The sequence below is a fragment of the Accipiter gentilis genome, chromosome 32 (assembly GCF_929443795.1).
Source record: "Accipiter gentilis chromosome 32, bAccGen1.1, whole genome shotgun sequence".
NCBI lineage: Eukaryota > Metazoa > Chordata > Aves > Accipitriformes > Accipitridae > Astur > Astur gentilis.
The window spans coordinates 3,544,502-3,562,652 of NC_064911.1; the positions used below are offsets into that span (position 1 = coordinate 3,544,502).

Genomic DNA, 18,151 nt, shown 5'->3' on the forward strand with positions numbered 1-18,151 from the left:
GGAGAGCATGGCCACAGCTGCTACAGCATGCAGCATGCTGCCCACTGACTTCTTCTAAGGGATTCACACCTCTGCTAGAACGGTTTTTTGGGATGTACTGACCAAAAGATGTTGAAAGCCACTGCCCGAAAGTACAGGCTATGCACACTAGAATGGGTGTGAATTTGCATATAGAGAAGAATAAATCAGGATAAATCACATTCAATTTCATGACAGGCTAACTATAAATTTTAATTTAGCTGATGTGATGCCAAACATGACATCCTCGACTAGATTGACTATGAAGTTGTGATTGATGTTGCACAAACTAACTTGAAGCTTCAGCGTCAGGCTTAAATACATTAATATATTGTTAGTTAGACCACCCTTAAGTAAAATCTCAAAATTCTACCAATGTTTCCCAAAGCCATTTAGATAAAGAAACACTGATGCAACAGCCATCTATCTTTTCCAAGCAGATTACAGTGCCTTTCATGAAATAAGCCAGGAAGCAATTCTACATGCCAAGTCAGTAAACAGAAGTAGATTTAGAATTAGAAGAGTAGTAATTCCAATTTTAATTGGGGAAAAAAGGCAGAAATAATTAAAAACTAATAATCATTATGGAAACCCAGCTGAAACATTTGTTGATTTTAAATTTAAATGGTCTTGCATTGGACTAACAAAGAGTTGTATTTAGAATATTTTCAACGCTCTCTTACTTAAAAAAGCACTTAAATTTACTGCATTTTTAATTAAAAGAATAACCTACAGGACTTGGAAGAAAAACCTGGTACAGCTTTATGGATTACTCTGTTGCAAAGAAAAAAAACGTGATAGTGTTAGCTCCATCAAGAACGTCTAAAACACCTTCATCACGTCATTCAAATGAAGTTCAAAATACTACAAATATAAAATTTTACTAGTATGGAATTTAGATAATGCAGTATTTTCTCCTTTCTCCTCCCTCTTACATTTTGTGATTTCATTGCATTGTCTTAATCTTTTCACCTATTAGCAAGGGATCATAAACAGCAACAGGAGGGCTGGTTAGGGTGCGGCAACTAAAACCATCCCCATGGGTGTACCCAAGTGTACTGCTCTGATTTTAACTCGGACATACAGGCTGAGCCATATGGCTTAATGCTGTATTTCACCATCGCTGCTGCAGGGGAGGTAACTTCCAATAGAGGACTGGTATGGACGGCTGCGGGCACTCAGTGACTCAGAGCCCAGTTTAATTTAGTATTACAGAAGACAACACCCTTAGCTATCTTTTGTCCTGTGCTTTCAGGACCGAGTGCTCCACGCATGGCTGTTGCACCAGCCGGATCCTGTGGCCCTGTGGCTACTCCGGCGCACACCCCAAACTCTTCTCAGCTAGTGGGAGCTTTAGAGGCATGAAGAAACCAAACTCTGGTCCCCATGCAACCTTTTTGGCAACAAAACCAAGAAAAGTCAGTTCTACTGCGATTTGGTAGAGAGACAGATGCAGTGATAAAAATGTACAGATGACCTGCTGCTGCAGCTGAATCCTCTTTGCACAGGAAAATTAACTCCACTGGTGTTCTTGGTACCACCAAAACCGACCATGCTGAAGGAGGCAAGGGAAACCTCACCAAAAGCAAGGAAACACTCATCTGGGGAGCCTACGGACCTCCAGGCATTTCCAGAGGGACACAGCACTGACTCAGCCCTCTGAGCATCCTCATGACTTCTGGAGTTGGCTGCCCAACTCCAATGGCACAGTCCAATGTGCATATGCATCCCTGACGACAACCCAAAGAAAATGGCTATCTGCACTGGTCTGTGAGAAGCTGGAAGTATAAATGGTCATTTAGTCAAAAAAACCCACTCAATTTCTATACGAAATCTTGATAACCTGGCCCAGGCACGTGATCTGTATGCCTCACGCTCTTAGGGATCAAGCTCTTCACATACATTTATGTTTAATCCTTTGAGCACTATTACAATGTCATAATGAAAATAAAAGCTTTCAAGCGTAGCTTCTGAGATAATCATGTTCAGACAGAAACAATCAGAAAGCCCAAGTCCTCAAATCCACAGTTTACAGTGAAACAGCTAATGCTAACAGGTAGCATTTCAAATCACATTCTATACTACTGAATAAATTTGACAACACTATACAATGTTGTCCTATCGGGTAGACCTGTTTTCTGTTATTAGCCTGATGAAATAACCTGCAGTACTTACACTGGGCATGTTCATGTTACTGTTTTTTCTTCACACTTACCACCATTGCTTATTTTCACATATTCAACAAGATTTTAGGTGAACAGTCATATCAGCTGCATGGGCGATGTTTTTCAAAGAAGGGCACGTGCCTTTAGAGCTGAGGCCCCTTTTTTTCTAAATTTTTAAATTCTAGAGGATTCTGTTCAATTGCAAGCCAAGAATTTTGGCATGCAGCACCCAGGCTTTCTGACAGGTTTATTAATTTATTCAGTTGTGAAGCTTAAGCAAGGCTGTATCTTATAGCGAAGGTACTAGATTAGGGCTCCACTCTCAAACTTAATTCCACAGATTCACAAGCAAGTATCTTAAATCTCCTTTTACAGATAGAGAAATTGCTTTCCTATATCACTGAAATAAAGTCAGAATAAATCCATTTATATAGGTGAGGTGCTCAAGCAGGTGACGTGGTGGTGACAAATCTCTCTAGTTGGACAGAGGGGACTGTGCTCAACACTGCATAATTTCATCAGAGCAACAAAAACACAACGTCCTCAAGCAGGTGACGTGGTGGTGACAAATCTCTCTAGTTGGACAGAGGGGACTGGACTGTGCTCAACACCGCATAATTTCATCAGAGCATCAAAAACACAACGTCACTTTGCTTCACATAAAAGGCCTCTCTAAAATGAAGTGAAAGGAATCGTATGCACCTCCTTAAGAGACAACCAGAATTAGTCTTATATACAGACTTGTAGGACTCTCTCAGTTACTTTAAGATAATACTGCAATAAATTGTAGGTCAGGCATGGTGGAATATGAATCCCTGGCCTCCAGCATTCATCTATTAGGTTTAAAAAGAGAGGTCAGAAGAAGATAATCCTCTTATTGCTTTATCAGTTTTACTAGTAGAGACTCTAAATGTGAAATTTGGTCCAGCTTTAGCAATAAAAAAATTATTTTCATTTGCCAACATCCCAAACCTCTGCCTCCCAAGAGCTGCGGCTGGGAGCCTCACTGAGCTCCAGGAGCACCCGCAGCATCATGGAGGCAGCGGTGGGGAGGATCCAGCCTTGAGCACCCGCCCGCTTGACCCAGCCAACTCTCCCAGCTTTTGAAAGCCCTTTGAGTGGGGAGCTGAGAAAGCAGGCGAGCGGAGAGGCTGGACAGGACTCTGCACATATATATTCCTTTCTGAGACCTCCAGAGAATTTTGCTAAAAAACTCACAGCAATAAGTTTGGGTACCTTCTGTTGCGAAGAGGATAGCGAAAAAGCAAGCACCATCAGGAATGCGTGAAGTTGCTGTCTCTCCCTTCTGTACCAAATTCTGAGTAACGTTAAGATGTGACTAACACCTTTCTTCAGATTGCAGCAAGGCAAAAAATTTTATTGCCATTTGGAGAATGAATCAGTAGCTCTGGGAGGAACAAAACCTTCTAAAAGCTTTTCTCTTCCCTTATTCAAATATACATTTTTTTAAAAAAGAATTTGGTAAAAGTTTAACTCTAAATACCTGTTGAAAAGGCTTTAATCCTTAATTCCTTTTCATCAGTATTATATGGTGCCAAAACCTGTCCTCTGTTCTCTCTCTGAACAATCTAGGACCAAAGTGTGTTACAGAAAAGTCAGTGGAAGCAACAGGTGGGCAGAGGTTTTGAAAATCTGATGCCACTCCCTTACGTGACTTATTTTGGGTTTCAGTGAGGAAAAAAGTGCATTAAACTTTAAAGGGATTCCTGTACAGAAATAGCTCTCCACAGCTGGCTGGTCTCATTAAGTTTAAAGTGAGATGCACACTCTGATGAGCAGGTTCGAGATTGCTCTTATAAAGCTGGCTATCTGCAGCCTGCCTGTAATCTTGTCTAAATTACAGGCATAAGAATGGCCAGCTGTGCTTCTCCTAAACCTGCTGTGTGGAGGAAAATCCCAGTCAGATGAGGGGTATCCAGTCATCTCAGGCAACACGGGCTGGGGAACCATTTCAAAGACACGATGGTCAACTCGCAGGCTTGTGATAAGCACCACAAATTTGGAGCTGGTTCTGGTGGCAAGCAGGATCTAGCCCCCTGATCCCGGGAAGGCCTGGAGCTCAGAGTAGGACCCCATACCACTTCAAGGGTGCATGTATTTACAGGGGCTGGCAGGCAGGTCTACGACCTGGAAATGAGGTCAGCTGAATCCAAAACCAACTCCAAAGGCAATTCCTCAGACTTCTTGTTCCTCTTGTAGACAACAGCTCTAGGCTAAAACAACTTAGGGTAAAATGCACTGGAAATGTGGAAACTATATTCAATAAACATCAGAAAAACTTTGTAAATGTTCCTTAATCCACAAAATCTATGTGTGAGGAGCCATCTTCCTTTACAGAGGCACTGAGGCACCAAGCAACCATGCCCAAACTGTGGGCAAGTCGCCAGCGGCAGGAACCGTTCTCCTACTCCAACCACCAGACTACACTCCCTGCTAGAGGCAGTCCCCTTTCATCTCTTCAGAAAATCAACACTGAAACCAACTTAAACGTAAACCTTTTGCTGAAGGAAAGGAATCCAGCAAAGCCCCAAATGCAGATCAGGAACCTGAAGGTTTACTTGCATAACCTCACTCAGTACATTTAAGTTAGTGTTATGTGCTTGTCTCATGAGGACAAGGCTCTAGCTCCCCAAAAAACACTACAGCTGAAAAGTGACTCCCCAACCCTTGAGCTAACAACAGCCTCCACTGGCACCTCCAGATGGAAAGCCAGTCTCCGACGAGTAAGATGCCATCCCTGGATAGCAACTTCACAGCTCTTTGGTATTCTACATCAACCACTTACTACAATGTTCTCAGCCTTTTATTATCATGCCATCTCTATAGCTCTGTGTACTTCAGTATATAGGATGTTATTTTTTCTCTTAATAGATTTATTTGCAGTTTTGCCTGCCTGACCACCCACTGTCTGGGAGCTGTGGTTTTACTGGGCTCCTTCAATTAACCTTCAAAGACGTCAACCTTTTTTCCCCTGCACATTTATACTCGGCACCAAACAAACGTTTGTTAGAGCACTTCACTGTTTACTTTCACAAGACACATTTCTCTGATGTTCTACATTGCTGAATTATGCAAAAATAGCATACTCCACTAACATACTTCCTATACGTTTTACAAGTTGTTATTATCTATGTTTTATACACACAAGGGGCATGTTCTCTTGAAACGTTTTTCTTCTGAGACACCATCCACCCCAATCACCTTCCGAGAAGTGATCATGGTCCCTGCTGTATTTATACCACAGTTGTATCTGAAAGTTCCAGTGTGGACTGAAACCAGTGCTCCCAGCTGCTTTACAGTCACACAAGGATACGTGATCCTTGGTCCAGGAGCTCACACAAAGCTGTAGCTGTTTTCTGTATCGCTGTAGACTCGGGCTTGTCAATTATTTCATTGCCATTTATTTGGTGTTGGCAGGGAAAGCTATGCAACAGTCCAGTCCCAGCTCCCCTTTCACATGGCACTTAATACTTTGGGGGAACCAGCCCACACCATTTGACAATGGAGACCAGGCTATCAGCAGGCATAAAGTGGCTCAGCCTCCTGTTTTCCAGGAGGACTAACCAATGGACACCTGATGAGACTCCAGCCCCTGCAGCATGGGCCAGTATGCCCGATGCAGAGAGACCAACACGTAATTCTAGCCCTCTTGCCTCCAGCCCCATCCCATCCCAAATCCTTGCCCTTCCCCACAGTCTGTTCACGGCCAGCTTCTCCCTGCCTCCTTACCAAACACCTTTCCCTGGAAAAGAAGATCCCAGCAAGGACAGCTCTGAGGTCCTTGGAAACTTGAGGTTTCTTCATTACCTGTGAAGCCCCATGAGCCCAAATGTGGCTGCAGGTAGACCTTCCCCACAAAGCCTCTATTTCCAAATAATCCTGCCCCCTTCTCCCAAAGATGCACCCTCAGACCTGCAGACATTTTTACCCTCAAAGCCATGGTCCCAAAAAAGCCTCAGTTTCTTTCGTTTTGCTTGCCCAGAAGCATGATTCAAAAGCTGACTATGGTAGGTACCGCGGTTTTCTTATGCTCCCAGACAGTCATGTTCTGCTTCTTCCCCACATTACTCAACGTTGTTTCGAAATACAGACTCCAGCTGTTTGAGTACCTATGCAGATGTGCAAATTTGCCCTCCTCTGGCCTCAACCACCTGCTGCAAAAAGGCTGGAGGCCACATTTCAGCAAAGAGGCACTGGCTGTCCCCTGGCCAGGGGGGACAGCCCGTGCTGCCAGCTGCTGCAGCAAGGAAAGACAAGGGGCTCCCAGAGACACTGCAAATGGGCCCAAAGTCTTCATGGAGCTCTGGATATTTATACAGTTTTACCAAGTCCAGGCAGCCCAAAACAACTGACTGCATTTACTTCCTCCTCAAAAATCTTCTGTTCCTTTTAATTTCCCTTTAAAAAAAACCCACATAAATTCCAAACTTGAAGGTATGCTCAGGTACCCATGTCAAGCATAAAGACCTGTTTTAAACAGTAAGCAGAAGCTGAAATGTCATGTATTCATTCATATGCCTCCAGCAATGACAGCTTGAAGGAACATATCAAATAGCATGACTTTCCGAATTTTTAAAAAACAGGCTGGTAAATTACAGTGATTTATCATTCCACAACAAAGTACACACACAAAAAATTGCTTCCCAGAAAAAGATTACCAAGAAATCATCCAAATGTTACTAAAGTATTAAGATTAATTTGCTTAAAAAAATAAAAGCAGTGAGGAAATTACTCCTGCTGGCTTTTTTTGTCATAAGTTCCATCTTGCAACTTCTAACTGAATTGACTTCTGTATTCTGCCTCGAGTCTTACACCAAGGCTATGTGCATTTCTGGTGCCTGGTGCTGCCTATGCTCACACCTCTTACAGCAGCGCCTCACTAACTCCACTCTGGGATGCCATAAAAGTCAACAAAAATGCAACTTTCCTCCCACTTAAGGAAAAAAAAATAAAAAGGCATTTTCATTGTTGCAGTTGTGCAATGGGAAAAAAAAAAAGGGGGGGGGGGTCCTTTGTTACTGTTAAAAAAAGCATATTAGTCATTTTTAACCGAAACAACCTTTGGCATGTATTACACATCACTTACAGTGAAAGGCATCAGATGCTTGGCAAAGGTTTTCAGTAACCACTTTAATTCACTGCATAAACCTGTAGCGATCACTTAATAATACCTCCCCCAGGAAACCTGGGAGTATTTAACGCTTCAAATCCCATGGCACTTCATCTGCAAGCTTCTTCCAGCAACCCCTGGGCTGCAGCCATGCCACATTGTGCCGCAGCATCCTTCCAGCTGCAGAGGGGCCTCATACATGTGGGTCCCCCTCACCAAGCGAGGTGGAAAGCAACTCACAAAGGCAGGTGAGCAGCCTCCCTGCAGCCAAGGAGCAGCAGACAACCTCTGGTTTGGGTCTTCCAAGTTTTGCTAGCGTTCATGCAAAACCTGGGCACGGGCAAGGACGTGCCTGATCCCTTTGGAGATAAGACTTCAGCGTCGAGACGCAGCTTTCCCATGACTGGGATAACCCAAAAATCGTCGCCTTAGACACTTGCCACGGGCACCGAGCTGGCGAGCCGCAATTAAATGGCTGCATTTTTTAAAACTCAGACTGATCACTTGTGTTCACTAATTTCAGGTTGGGAAGTTTATACCACACAGTTAATGCCCTTTGACACACTGAATTTGGGGGGTTTGGCAATATTTAGCATAATCACATGCAGGCTGTTAAAATCATTTTAGCTTCTTGCAGCTAGGCCCATCAGTTAACGTGCAAGAAATGTGCCTATCAAGCAGTGCCGTTCAAGTGAATTTTGTTTTCTGGTAACTATTACATACTCCTTCTCCTGCACATCCCAGACCTTGACCAAAAGACGCCCTGTCCCCACCAGGATTTGGTGCCATTTCCTGCCCGGGCACAGGGAGGTGGCTGCACCCAGCAGCCTCCCACCTCCCTTCCCGGAGGTGGCCTTGCGCAATGGGGAGTCTTTGTCTCCATTTCAACGTCTAAGGGCCTGGAGCACACTCTGAATATACCTTCCCCACCCAGGTTAATGCAAATTAATAACAAAGCAATTTTCAGCTGGGAAGCAGACAGCAGAAGGCTTATTTGTCTTCCCTCTGACTTGAGGATTAGAGGGACTTGGCTGCAGGACCGCACAGTGCTGTTTGCTCACCTGGGAAAGTCACGTCATCAGGTTTTCAGAGTTTGCTACAGCAGTTTCTAATATGATCTGTGAAGCCCCCTCTTACCAAAAGCCCAACTGCTGCTAGGGTATTTTCAGCAGCCACACAGCAATGTAGTGTATGGAAGGAGAGACCGGCACTAGCGGCTCTGTCCATCCTCACAAAATGGCGGAGGCAGGTATTAATGCAAAATCCACACGCTTTCTTTTTTTTCCTCCCACCTCTGCTATTTTATAGGCTTCCAAGCACCACTTTCCGGCTTCCAACAAAGTGCTACAGACAAGGCCTGGCAACTCCCCTGATTTATCCATCTGCAGCTATGACTCGCTGCTGCCCTACGCTGCCTACTTCAGAGAGCCTTATCTTCAGAGAGGTCACCCTCAGCACCCAGGACAACTGCCTTGATAGCTCCAGCACTATGGGAGACATTTCCCTCGGCACACAGGAGGCTTTGGCTCTATGGAGCAAGAGGCCAGTGTAGCAGAACCAACCCACCTCTACCAAGCAGCTGCTGTGGTCCTAAGCCCCTGCCTGTCCTGCCAGCAGCTGTGCAGCCCCCTATGGCTGTCCCTATAAGCTGAAATGCATCTGGGCAACCATACTAGTGCTGCAAGTATTGATAGAGAGAAAAAAAAGGAAAAAAAAAAAGACTGTTTCATAAAGACAATGCTATTCAAGTGCTGTTTCTGTGCTTATTATTCAATATAAAATCCCCCAAACAAGTGAAGCGTTTTCTTGCACTAGTCATATGAAACAAAGCCCACCAGTTCCAAATTGTTTGCAAGAGAAAACAGAAATGCAGAGCAACTTGCACAAGAAAAAATGTTTCTGCCTCTTCAGAAACAAACACAACCATTCCCACCAGCAGCAGCATCTCTATCCCCTTCCGTCTGCAGAAAAGCACACCTACCATGACTTTCACACATTCCTATGTCCACAAGTAATCCATATGCCTGATCTTTGGACAGATGCAAACCGTTCTTGAAATGTCCCTATCTGCAAACACTCATGCCATTACAGTGGCGTGCACATATATGCAAGGTGATTTGCAGCCAGGCCCAAGTCAGCTTACAGAGGTACTGCTCATTAGCTGTAACTCAGATACACCTATGGCAATGCAAGGTAATGCAATTTATCTTATACCACTCCTGGTGAAGTTGCACCATGGCACATTTGCTGTGCTGCTCCTAAGAGCATGCACACAGTTCCTGAAGCCCAGCTAACGCTTGGCAATTTGTTAAACTCCATTAACATCACTGTGAGTTTGAGTTCTTAATTACCCCATAATCTAGACCAACTCTAGACAATAATAGAAAAACAAGAGCTTAAACCACTGCTGGTCTCCCACGAGCTAACCTCCAATCCACCACCTCAGACCTCGCTGCTGGGAAGACCACCAAAGGCAGAGAAGGAGAGCAGGAACTGCTGTGGGCGCTGGCAGCAGTGAGACCACCGAGCCTCCTGTCTGGGCTGCGTTTGAACCAAGGCAAGGGCTGGGCGCAGAGACCCTTCACAGGACTGCAGCTACACGGGACCCCTGAGCCTGCATGCGCCCAGATGCACACACTGCCTAACGGGCACCCCGCTACACCGCTGGCCACTGCTGGGATCATTTATTTGCTTTGCTTTACGAAGGCTTTTTAAGCTACCTGAGAACATTGCATTCCAACTCTTATTGAAAGCGTAATTGGAAGTCTCAAGAAGCAATTACATTAAAAGCACTCTGCAGTGAATCAACTAACTACCCGTTTGCCCACAAGCCTCTCGCACCAGCCGCAGCACCCGCCGATGGGGCTGTACTTTCAGGGCGCGTGCACAGAGCTAAGCACAGAGGAAGGCTTCATGCACGGGAACAACACGACAGCTTCCCCCTGGAAGGAAGAGGGGTTTGTTAGCTATCACAAACACTCCCCCTTCCTCAAGTCCTTTGACACCATCCCACTGGGAAAGCAAACCAGCAGCACACAGCAAGCCTGCTGAGCCAGGGAAAAAAGATGTTCATGTTTGTTTACAATTAAATTAAAATTTGAGATGTCGCAACTAATAAAGAGAAAAACTACATTCTGGTTCTAGAAACCCCTAAATCTTCTGTGACCTATGCCTTGTGAGGCACAATAAAAATAAAAATATCTACATGATAACTTCCCTTTTTTTCCCCTGCTTCTGCACTGTTAGCAGCGCAGCTGGGCTAATCCCATTTCTACTGCTCTGTATTCTGACCTCCTTAAACAACCCCATGCTAGGATGTTAAAACACTCTAATCTATAAATAATGTATTCCCCTCATCCAGCAATGGATTACTGGGCCATAAAACTCACTGGAACACACCACACAGTCACCAGTTTAACAAAATAATACTGAGAAAGACCATCAGTAGAGAGTCGTCCTCTTTCTTGCCAAATTCTTTTAAATATTTGACACCACCATTACTTTTGCTTTGGATTTTTCTTTTTTAATAAATTGTTTAGGACCCGGTATTTTATTTTAGTGACCTCTTTTTTCCACCCACCAAAGACCCTTTATTTTTTTTGTGCTATTAATCCTCACAGCATGGCAAAAGACCAGCACCGGCTAACTAATCAGAGCCAAAGTGAAGGGGGAGGCAATAAAGGGCTCGCTGCTGCCATACACCACTAGGCCTCGACACACACGGTGAGGCCATGATTTAGACCCAAGCCAATCTGTTGCCCCAAGTGGGAAGCTCCCATTTCTGCCCCCAATCCTCCTGCTCCAGCTTCTGGCAGGAGGTTGCCCAGGCATTCACTGGACCCTGTGCTGGGCCAGTCCAGATCACTGATCCTGCAGGAGACTATCCAGATTTTCCTCAGGGTTCATTTTCAAACAGACATTACCTACAACTCAAGCCATAATGTGTAACTTCATTTAAAGGTAAATGAGTCTGCTCCGAAGACCGATATCTAATAGGCTTGCTCCCACTGCTGCAGTGGTGCAAAACCAATGCCTCTCCTCGCTGCCGATGTCAGCAGGAATCCTGCCACTGATTTCCCAGAGCAAAAGCATAAAGCTCAAGCAAACATTTAAATGATGCAAATTCGCAGTTTGGCAGATTTTTTTCCAACAGGCATTCTGGAAAAATAAAGTGTTTCTGCCTCAAAACAAGTTGGAAACCTCTTAAAAACAGAAGTGTACCCTTTAAAGAGCAAATTCCCCTAGGAAGCGTAACCAGGCACACCACACTCCGGCACTTGATTCCTTAGCTCCATTGGTCGTGATTAACACAGCAATTTTCCACACATTTTCCATAATGCGCAGATCACTTTTAACTCTGAAAGGATTGGGGAAAAACAAGCAACCCACCAACACCCACAAAACCTACTTCCTCCGTTCCACTGCACTAATCACATGTGAAAATTTAAATCACTCCCGCAATATGAAAATGCCGTCGAAGGAATTAATAGTCACCTTGACAATGGGTTGGTTTCTGGTACATTAAATGACACGATTAAAGCACTAACATTTCCAACAGCTACAGCGTGGCTTAATGCCCCCAAAAAAGTACGCATTATACTTCGCCTCTGCACGGGACGATTAATCATGGCTGATGGGTTGCAGCGCAGCTCTGAATCAGGCCTGAACCCTGCCCGTCGGAAAGCAAGCCCATGCCCCTCAGGAAGGAGAAGCCATATCCGACATTTCTACAGCAGCCTTGAAGACAGTGGGCCGGGATGCCAAGCTGGGAGAGGATGGTGAGCCGGCCCCTCGGCAGCAGCCAGCTGCTGGGGGAAGAGCAGGGCTGGGAGACAACTCTGCCCGCTTGGTTATTAGCCCTAATGCTTAGTCACAGTAATTGCAGGGCCAGGGCTCTGTACTCACATTTCCTGTCACCAACCCAAGAATTAGGCAATTTAGATTGAAAGATAGTAACCGGTATATAAAATAACTTGGTAAGCGATCGCAGAAGTAACTAGGAGAAAAATGAGCAACCCGATATGGAAAAGCTTCCCCCAGCCCCTGCTTCTGCAGCGTTATCAGATGTTCGGCAAGTGCGAGACCCCACCAAACCCAGCCTTCCCACCCTTACTGAAAAGCACAGCAGCATTGCCCTTCACAACATTTCAGCTTTCCCCACCTCGCAGAAACACCTAACAGAGCTCAATTCAAGTTGAAACCTTTCACGGGGCTCATTTTCAACAATTAAAGAACATGGCAACCTGTAATTACTGAAAATAAAGCCAGACAGCTGGAGAAGGGAAGCATCTTTAATAAGTAACTTGATACTACATTTTCTCTCTTGGGGAATTTAGCTATTAAGTCCCCAGCTCCCATTCACTCAGTTTGAACTCTGGGTGTCTGCAATGAACCCGGTGTACTTCTGCTACCTGCGAGCAGCGCAAACCCTGGAAAAGCAAACAACACTTGACGACCTGATTAAATGTGACTCAGAGAAAGCAAGACCCCCATCCACACTGGGGAATGACAAAAGTTAGGAGAAGAAAGCCTTATAGGGCTTCCTGGACACACGGCATCTTAGACAACACAACAACGCTATACCCCACAAACATATTTTCCCAGCTTTAACTGAGCTTCAGCTGCTCTCATTCCCCCAGGCCAGCACGTAAAACACAAGCAAAAGTTAATGTCATTTGTAAAGTAGCTTACCGCTCATCATTAACAGCACAAACATCTTTGCCTGGTGTATTTCCCAAGCCCCAGCTGCCTGTAACAGAGAGGAGGAAGCGCCAGCGTTTCATTCCCCTTCTGCTTCAGAGTGGGTGTAACTCGTTAAGTTTCATGCTAAGATGAGATGGGTCAATTGGGTGTGTTTGAAGGTTTGGGGTTTTGCCATGTTTCCCTCCCTCCCTCCTTCCCTCCCTCCCTCCCTCTCCTGATTAATTCCTCCCGTCGCAGGCTTCAAACGAGCTGCCACTCAGCCCCACTGGCTCCCAAAATCTGAATTCCTAAGGACACCCCTCCGGGCTGACTTTAACTCACCAGCCTGGCGCGCTACAAGAGGAGCCAGAAACTAAAAGAGCCAGTCAACCTACAGAGGTGACTTGCGTATCAGCTACACATGAACCAGCCACGTGGTCCCCTTCCTCACGCTGCTAAACTGCATCGTCCTTGGCATTTCATTGTATTTTCAGGGAGCAATTCACCAGCAAGACATAAAAGAAGAAACTTCTGACCTACTCTGCGCATTTTGCCACTGCCCTCAACTCCCTTACGTCTCAGAGGACTTCTCCCCAGGTACGCATCTGACGGTGCTTCTGTAGAGGACGCATGTTCAAAACACACAGGCAATTGCCTCCCACTAAGCTGTCCACAGGTGCAGAAGCGATGGCGAGATCAAGAACCACAGAGATTTAAAAATTAATCATGGATCTGGTTGTACTTAATTCACTGCTTCCACATAACTGTCTCTGGATTAGGATTTGAGCAGCATCATCTTCAAGACCAAGGTTGGTTAATGGTTGCTATAAATAAGAAATACCAATACAAAACCCAAACCATCTGTGTTTATCCCCCAACTTCCCCCACCTTGACTCTGCACTGTTTATACGGGAGAAGAAAAACAGGTATCAGACTATGCAGGGAATGCAGTAGACAACAGAAGAAATATTTTTTACACACAGAAAACAAATTAATTAACAAATTAACATTTACAACTCTGTGTGATGCTTCAAAAACAGAGTATTAAGCAATAACCATATCCTTGCAGTTTTGCCCTCTGCAACCCAGCAATGACCACAAATTGGAAAAAGGATGGAAACATTAGGAAACAAAAAAAAAAAAAAGGCAAAAGGTATGTGCAGAAGCCCAGTTCGCCCACAGGTTTATACACACTTCTGTGCGACTGCAGTGATTGAATAGCTGTAGTGAGGCTATGTGGCTCCACATACCCGGGTGCTACGGATGGTGGAGGAGAGCATGGGAGGAGATGAGTCTATTTTGGGCCAGCCAGAGACAAGACAGTTGGAGAAGTGATTTGATGCAGCACAATCATTCTTACATACCCCATTATCAGAAACAGGCACGCAAGCCAAGCTTCCTGGTACAGCAGTTAGTTTTAGCCCACTTCAAACAGCAGGTTTGGTTTAACTTTACATCTGAGTACTTGCAGCGTCAGATGTTTCCGATTTATCTGCCCACGCTTAGAAAACACCAGGTCCCCCCCATGACCACAGGCATTCCTGATAAGCACCGGAGTCCTCCACCTCGACAACAGAAAAGGGCTGAAGGCAGGATGGGATCAGAAGTACCGTTTGGACTAGAAAGCACTGAAACAATCGATCCTTAGCATTACAGTTAATTTAAACACCAAATGAGCAAAGCCAACAGCTCCTATTTGCGGGCCAGGCAAGAGAAACAAACGGGAAAAAGCCCAGGGGAGCTGACCGCCTGCCTCCTCCAGAAGTTTTCGCACTGGTAACTAGCAAATCCCGGAGCAGGCAAGCAGGTTTGGCAAGCCGCGAGTGACTCAGAAGGCGGGGGGCGGGGGGGGAGGGCGGGTGCTGCTGCTACCTGCTTTGGGGTTCACTCGGGCACGGCCAGCACTCGCCATCTTCAGCCCATTCGAACAGCCCGACAGGCAAAGCTGCGTTCAGAGCTCCGATGCCACCCACCCTTAATCGCTCCCATCAAAACAGCTTCTCCTTAACACGGAAACCGATGTGTACGTATACACAGGCGTGCATGCACGCAAGCTCACATAGATACAAAGCAATTACGTTCCAGTCCTAAAGGAGGAACATATATGCTTACTACAACAGATCACAAGTGATTGTCTGAAGCATTTTTCAGCTTAAGAGGACTAAAGGAGGCACACCCTTTTGCTGCCAGCATCAGGTCGATTTGCATTCTGTCACAGCAGTTTGGGGCATCTTTTCCTGCTGGTTTGCTGCTACCTATAGCAAATCCTTGGCATGGCCAGGACTCCCAGGAAAACATGAAGTATGTGTGCCCCCCTCCCTGTAAGAGCTGCTTTCAGAAAGCTTCAGACAACCAAGTCATAAGTCAGCAAGTTCCCAAGTCGGTCTGCCTACCAGTGGATTTTAAATCAGTGTAGACGGATGAAAGAAAAGCAGTGATTTCCCCCTCCTGTCGTGACCCATAGCGCCAGAATAAGAAACAGCAAGTAAAAAATAGCAGGACTGACATATGGAGAGAGAGATGCACGGAAGAATTACAGGTGCCATCACGTAGCTAAGATCTGGGTTTTTTCCAGATACAGCACTTGATTCGCTCAATCTGGTTGTGGCTGCAATTCTCAGGGGGGACTGGAGGAAGAGGCAAGGGAAGCCTTCTCCCCAGCCACGTACCAGCCAACCTGCCCTCCTCCAAAGCTTTGCTGAGAAACGAGGCGATGGGCCTTCAGGGAAGCCTGGCTGGGGCAAGCGAGCCGCCAGGGTCCGGGCTGCAGGGAGCAGGTGGCCCCGGCCGCTCGGGGAAGGTGTGGAGCGGCCGGCTGACAACAGCCTCGCCGAGAGCCCTCCCGGGCAGTGCTGTGGCTTGTCAGCTCACGCCTGCCCGCTGCGGGAGAACAGGCATTTCCAGGCCCCGGCCCCGTCACCCCAGCTCGGCTGATGCATTTGGATACACACCTTTTGATGTGGGCTTCTCTGAAGGCATGCGAGCCAACTTATATAAATCTTAATGCTCTCCTGCGCTAAGCGATTAGCGAAGACCTACTGAAACCTGTTTTAAGAGAACCTAGCATATTCTGCCCAAAACGGGCTGGAGACAACCAGGCCAGCCACTGAGCTGGATGACTGGAGGGGCCATTGCCTCCAGGAGCTTGAAGAAATGGTCATCAGCTAACCCCTGTGGCTGAATGAGGGCACGCATTTACCCTCCCCTTCTCAGTTGAGTAAAGATAACACCACTGGGAAAATCCCCTTTTTCTTCCAGCGTCAGCAGGACAAATCCCAGCAACCCTCCAGGGAGTCCACAGGCTCTCCCAAATATCCAGCTGAGACACAGAGAGCCCACCACAGAGCCCAAAGGAGAAAGGTCCCCCCAGCGTAGCACAGTCCACTGCAGTACAGCACCTTCCCAGTGGTGAAAGGAAGGGAGAGGAACTCCCATCAGACACAAGCCAAGTCTGTATCCTGCATGAAGGTGTATTTATCAACCCTAATTAACATCCCCGTCTTCTCACACCCTGGCACACCTGCTAATTAGCACACATGAGTTAATATCATTTTAACAATGAATTATCACTTTGGGCAGAAAAATGGGAGTCACTTCAGTACAGTGACTCACCCCGAGCACAGCAGCAAGGTAAGATACAAAGAGCATCGGCCGCTGCTTGCACAGGGCTACGCAGACCATATCTCTTTAACTATGGCTTACTTTACAAAGGCAAGGTGCTTCAAAAATTCATGATTGTATCTGTCTTATTTTCCACCTGCACAAACAGGTGGCCTTGGAGAAGCGTCCTGTCTCCATCCTCCAGACAACCAGAGCCACTCAGGTCTTTCTTCACGTCATTATAGCCATAGTGGAGTTTCTAATGGTCCCAGCCACTGTGATTATCGCCTGCTTCTGTCAAGCATGTTTCAGGACATGACCCAGGACCCATCAGGCACTTATCTGCCAGGAATGACCCCAGGGGAACATGAAGGTGCTGATGCCAACACCAGTTTTGGTGCTACTCCAAACATCCCGTAACCACAGACCAATCTGTCAGCACAGGCAGGTACCCCAGCACATGTTACTGCAACATTACACCCCTTTTTCACATAACACTGTAAACTGCAGCCCTACAAATGTGGCCTGGGCTTCAGAGTTCAAGCCAGCTCTTGCACATCACTGTGGATGATGTGACCAAGCCATGCACTGGCTTTCACCCTGGTAACCCCCCTCTCCTGGGAGCAACACCCATGCTTGTGCCTGTGCAGCCTCATGCATCTGGCAGGAGGGGCTGTGACCGAGACTACTGCTAAAGCAAAGGGTTGTCTCTGTATAGGTGGGGACAAGACATCTTATATTCAATAATAAACTGAGGAAGAAAGTCAACTTAGCCTGCATTTTTTAATTTTTTTTTTAAAGCATCAGCTTTCAAACTGGATCTCTGTGATGTAGAAGCTCACAAGAGGGCACTGGTGGAAAACCATCACATCACCATCAGAATCATTTCTACCTCCTCAAATTGACATTTAGCACTACCTGCCTTCACTTTGTCCAATAAAAACCTGCAAACCAGCCCTTGACAATTAAAGAACATTAACACCATGAAAAATTATACTAGATTGAACGTATCCATAGTCCCTGTTATCAGAAAGATTTTCTCAGCCTCATGTTTCTATTTGGGATTAGGAAGGGAGCTGTGAAAGGCAAGTATTGTTCAGCCACAAATAGTTCCCCTTCAGCCTCTACAAAAGTAAAGTAATGAACTACAGGGTGGTTTTTTTCCCTTTGGAGAGGTCAGCAGATATATCAGCTCATGGGAAAACTGATTCCCATTGTTACACTGCAAGGGTAGTTGAAAAAGGTTTCTAATGAGCTACAGGGAGTGGATGCTGGCAATGAGCCAGCACCCTTCCCTGCAAAACCAAGACAAATGACAAGAGGCATGAACTACCTCTGGAGCAAGTACAAGTTAAAATTTAAGGTTTGCATTTCATCGCGCTGCTTGTGGCTGGCAGCTCTCACACCAACTTTGCAGTGTGTACGCCGGCACTTTGCTCACAGACACTTGCCATGCATAACTTCACAAGCAAAGGTAGGGCTCCCTCTCTCTTTACTGGGACCCTCCAGGTACGTGCAGGTAAAATACACACCTCTGTGTATACAGCATTAGTAT

General features: G+C 45.9%; 1 protein-coding gene across 8 annotated transcripts in view; it reads right to left on the reverse strand.

Annotated features, from left to right (window-relative positions):
• Nucleotides 1-18,151, reverse strand: part of TIAM1 (TIAM Rac1 associated GEF 1) — a 193,830-nt gene that overhangs the window by 105,962 nt on the left and 69,717 nt on the right. For 3 of the 8 annotated variants that reach the window (XM_049835100.1, XM_049835106.1, XM_049835099.1), the window contains exon 1: nt 13,006-13,055. The exons of 3 other annotated variants lie outside the window; for them this stretch is intronic. In XM_049835100.1, coding sequence (XP_049691057.1) covers nt 13,006-13,030 — 25 coding nt within the window. In that variant the 5' untranslated portion in view covers nt 13,031-13,055. Of the gene's footprint in view, nt 1-13,005; nt 13,086-18,151 lie in introns of those variants that run through there. 2 more of the 8 variants (XM_049835108.1, XM_049835104.1) reach the window with 2 other exon arrangements.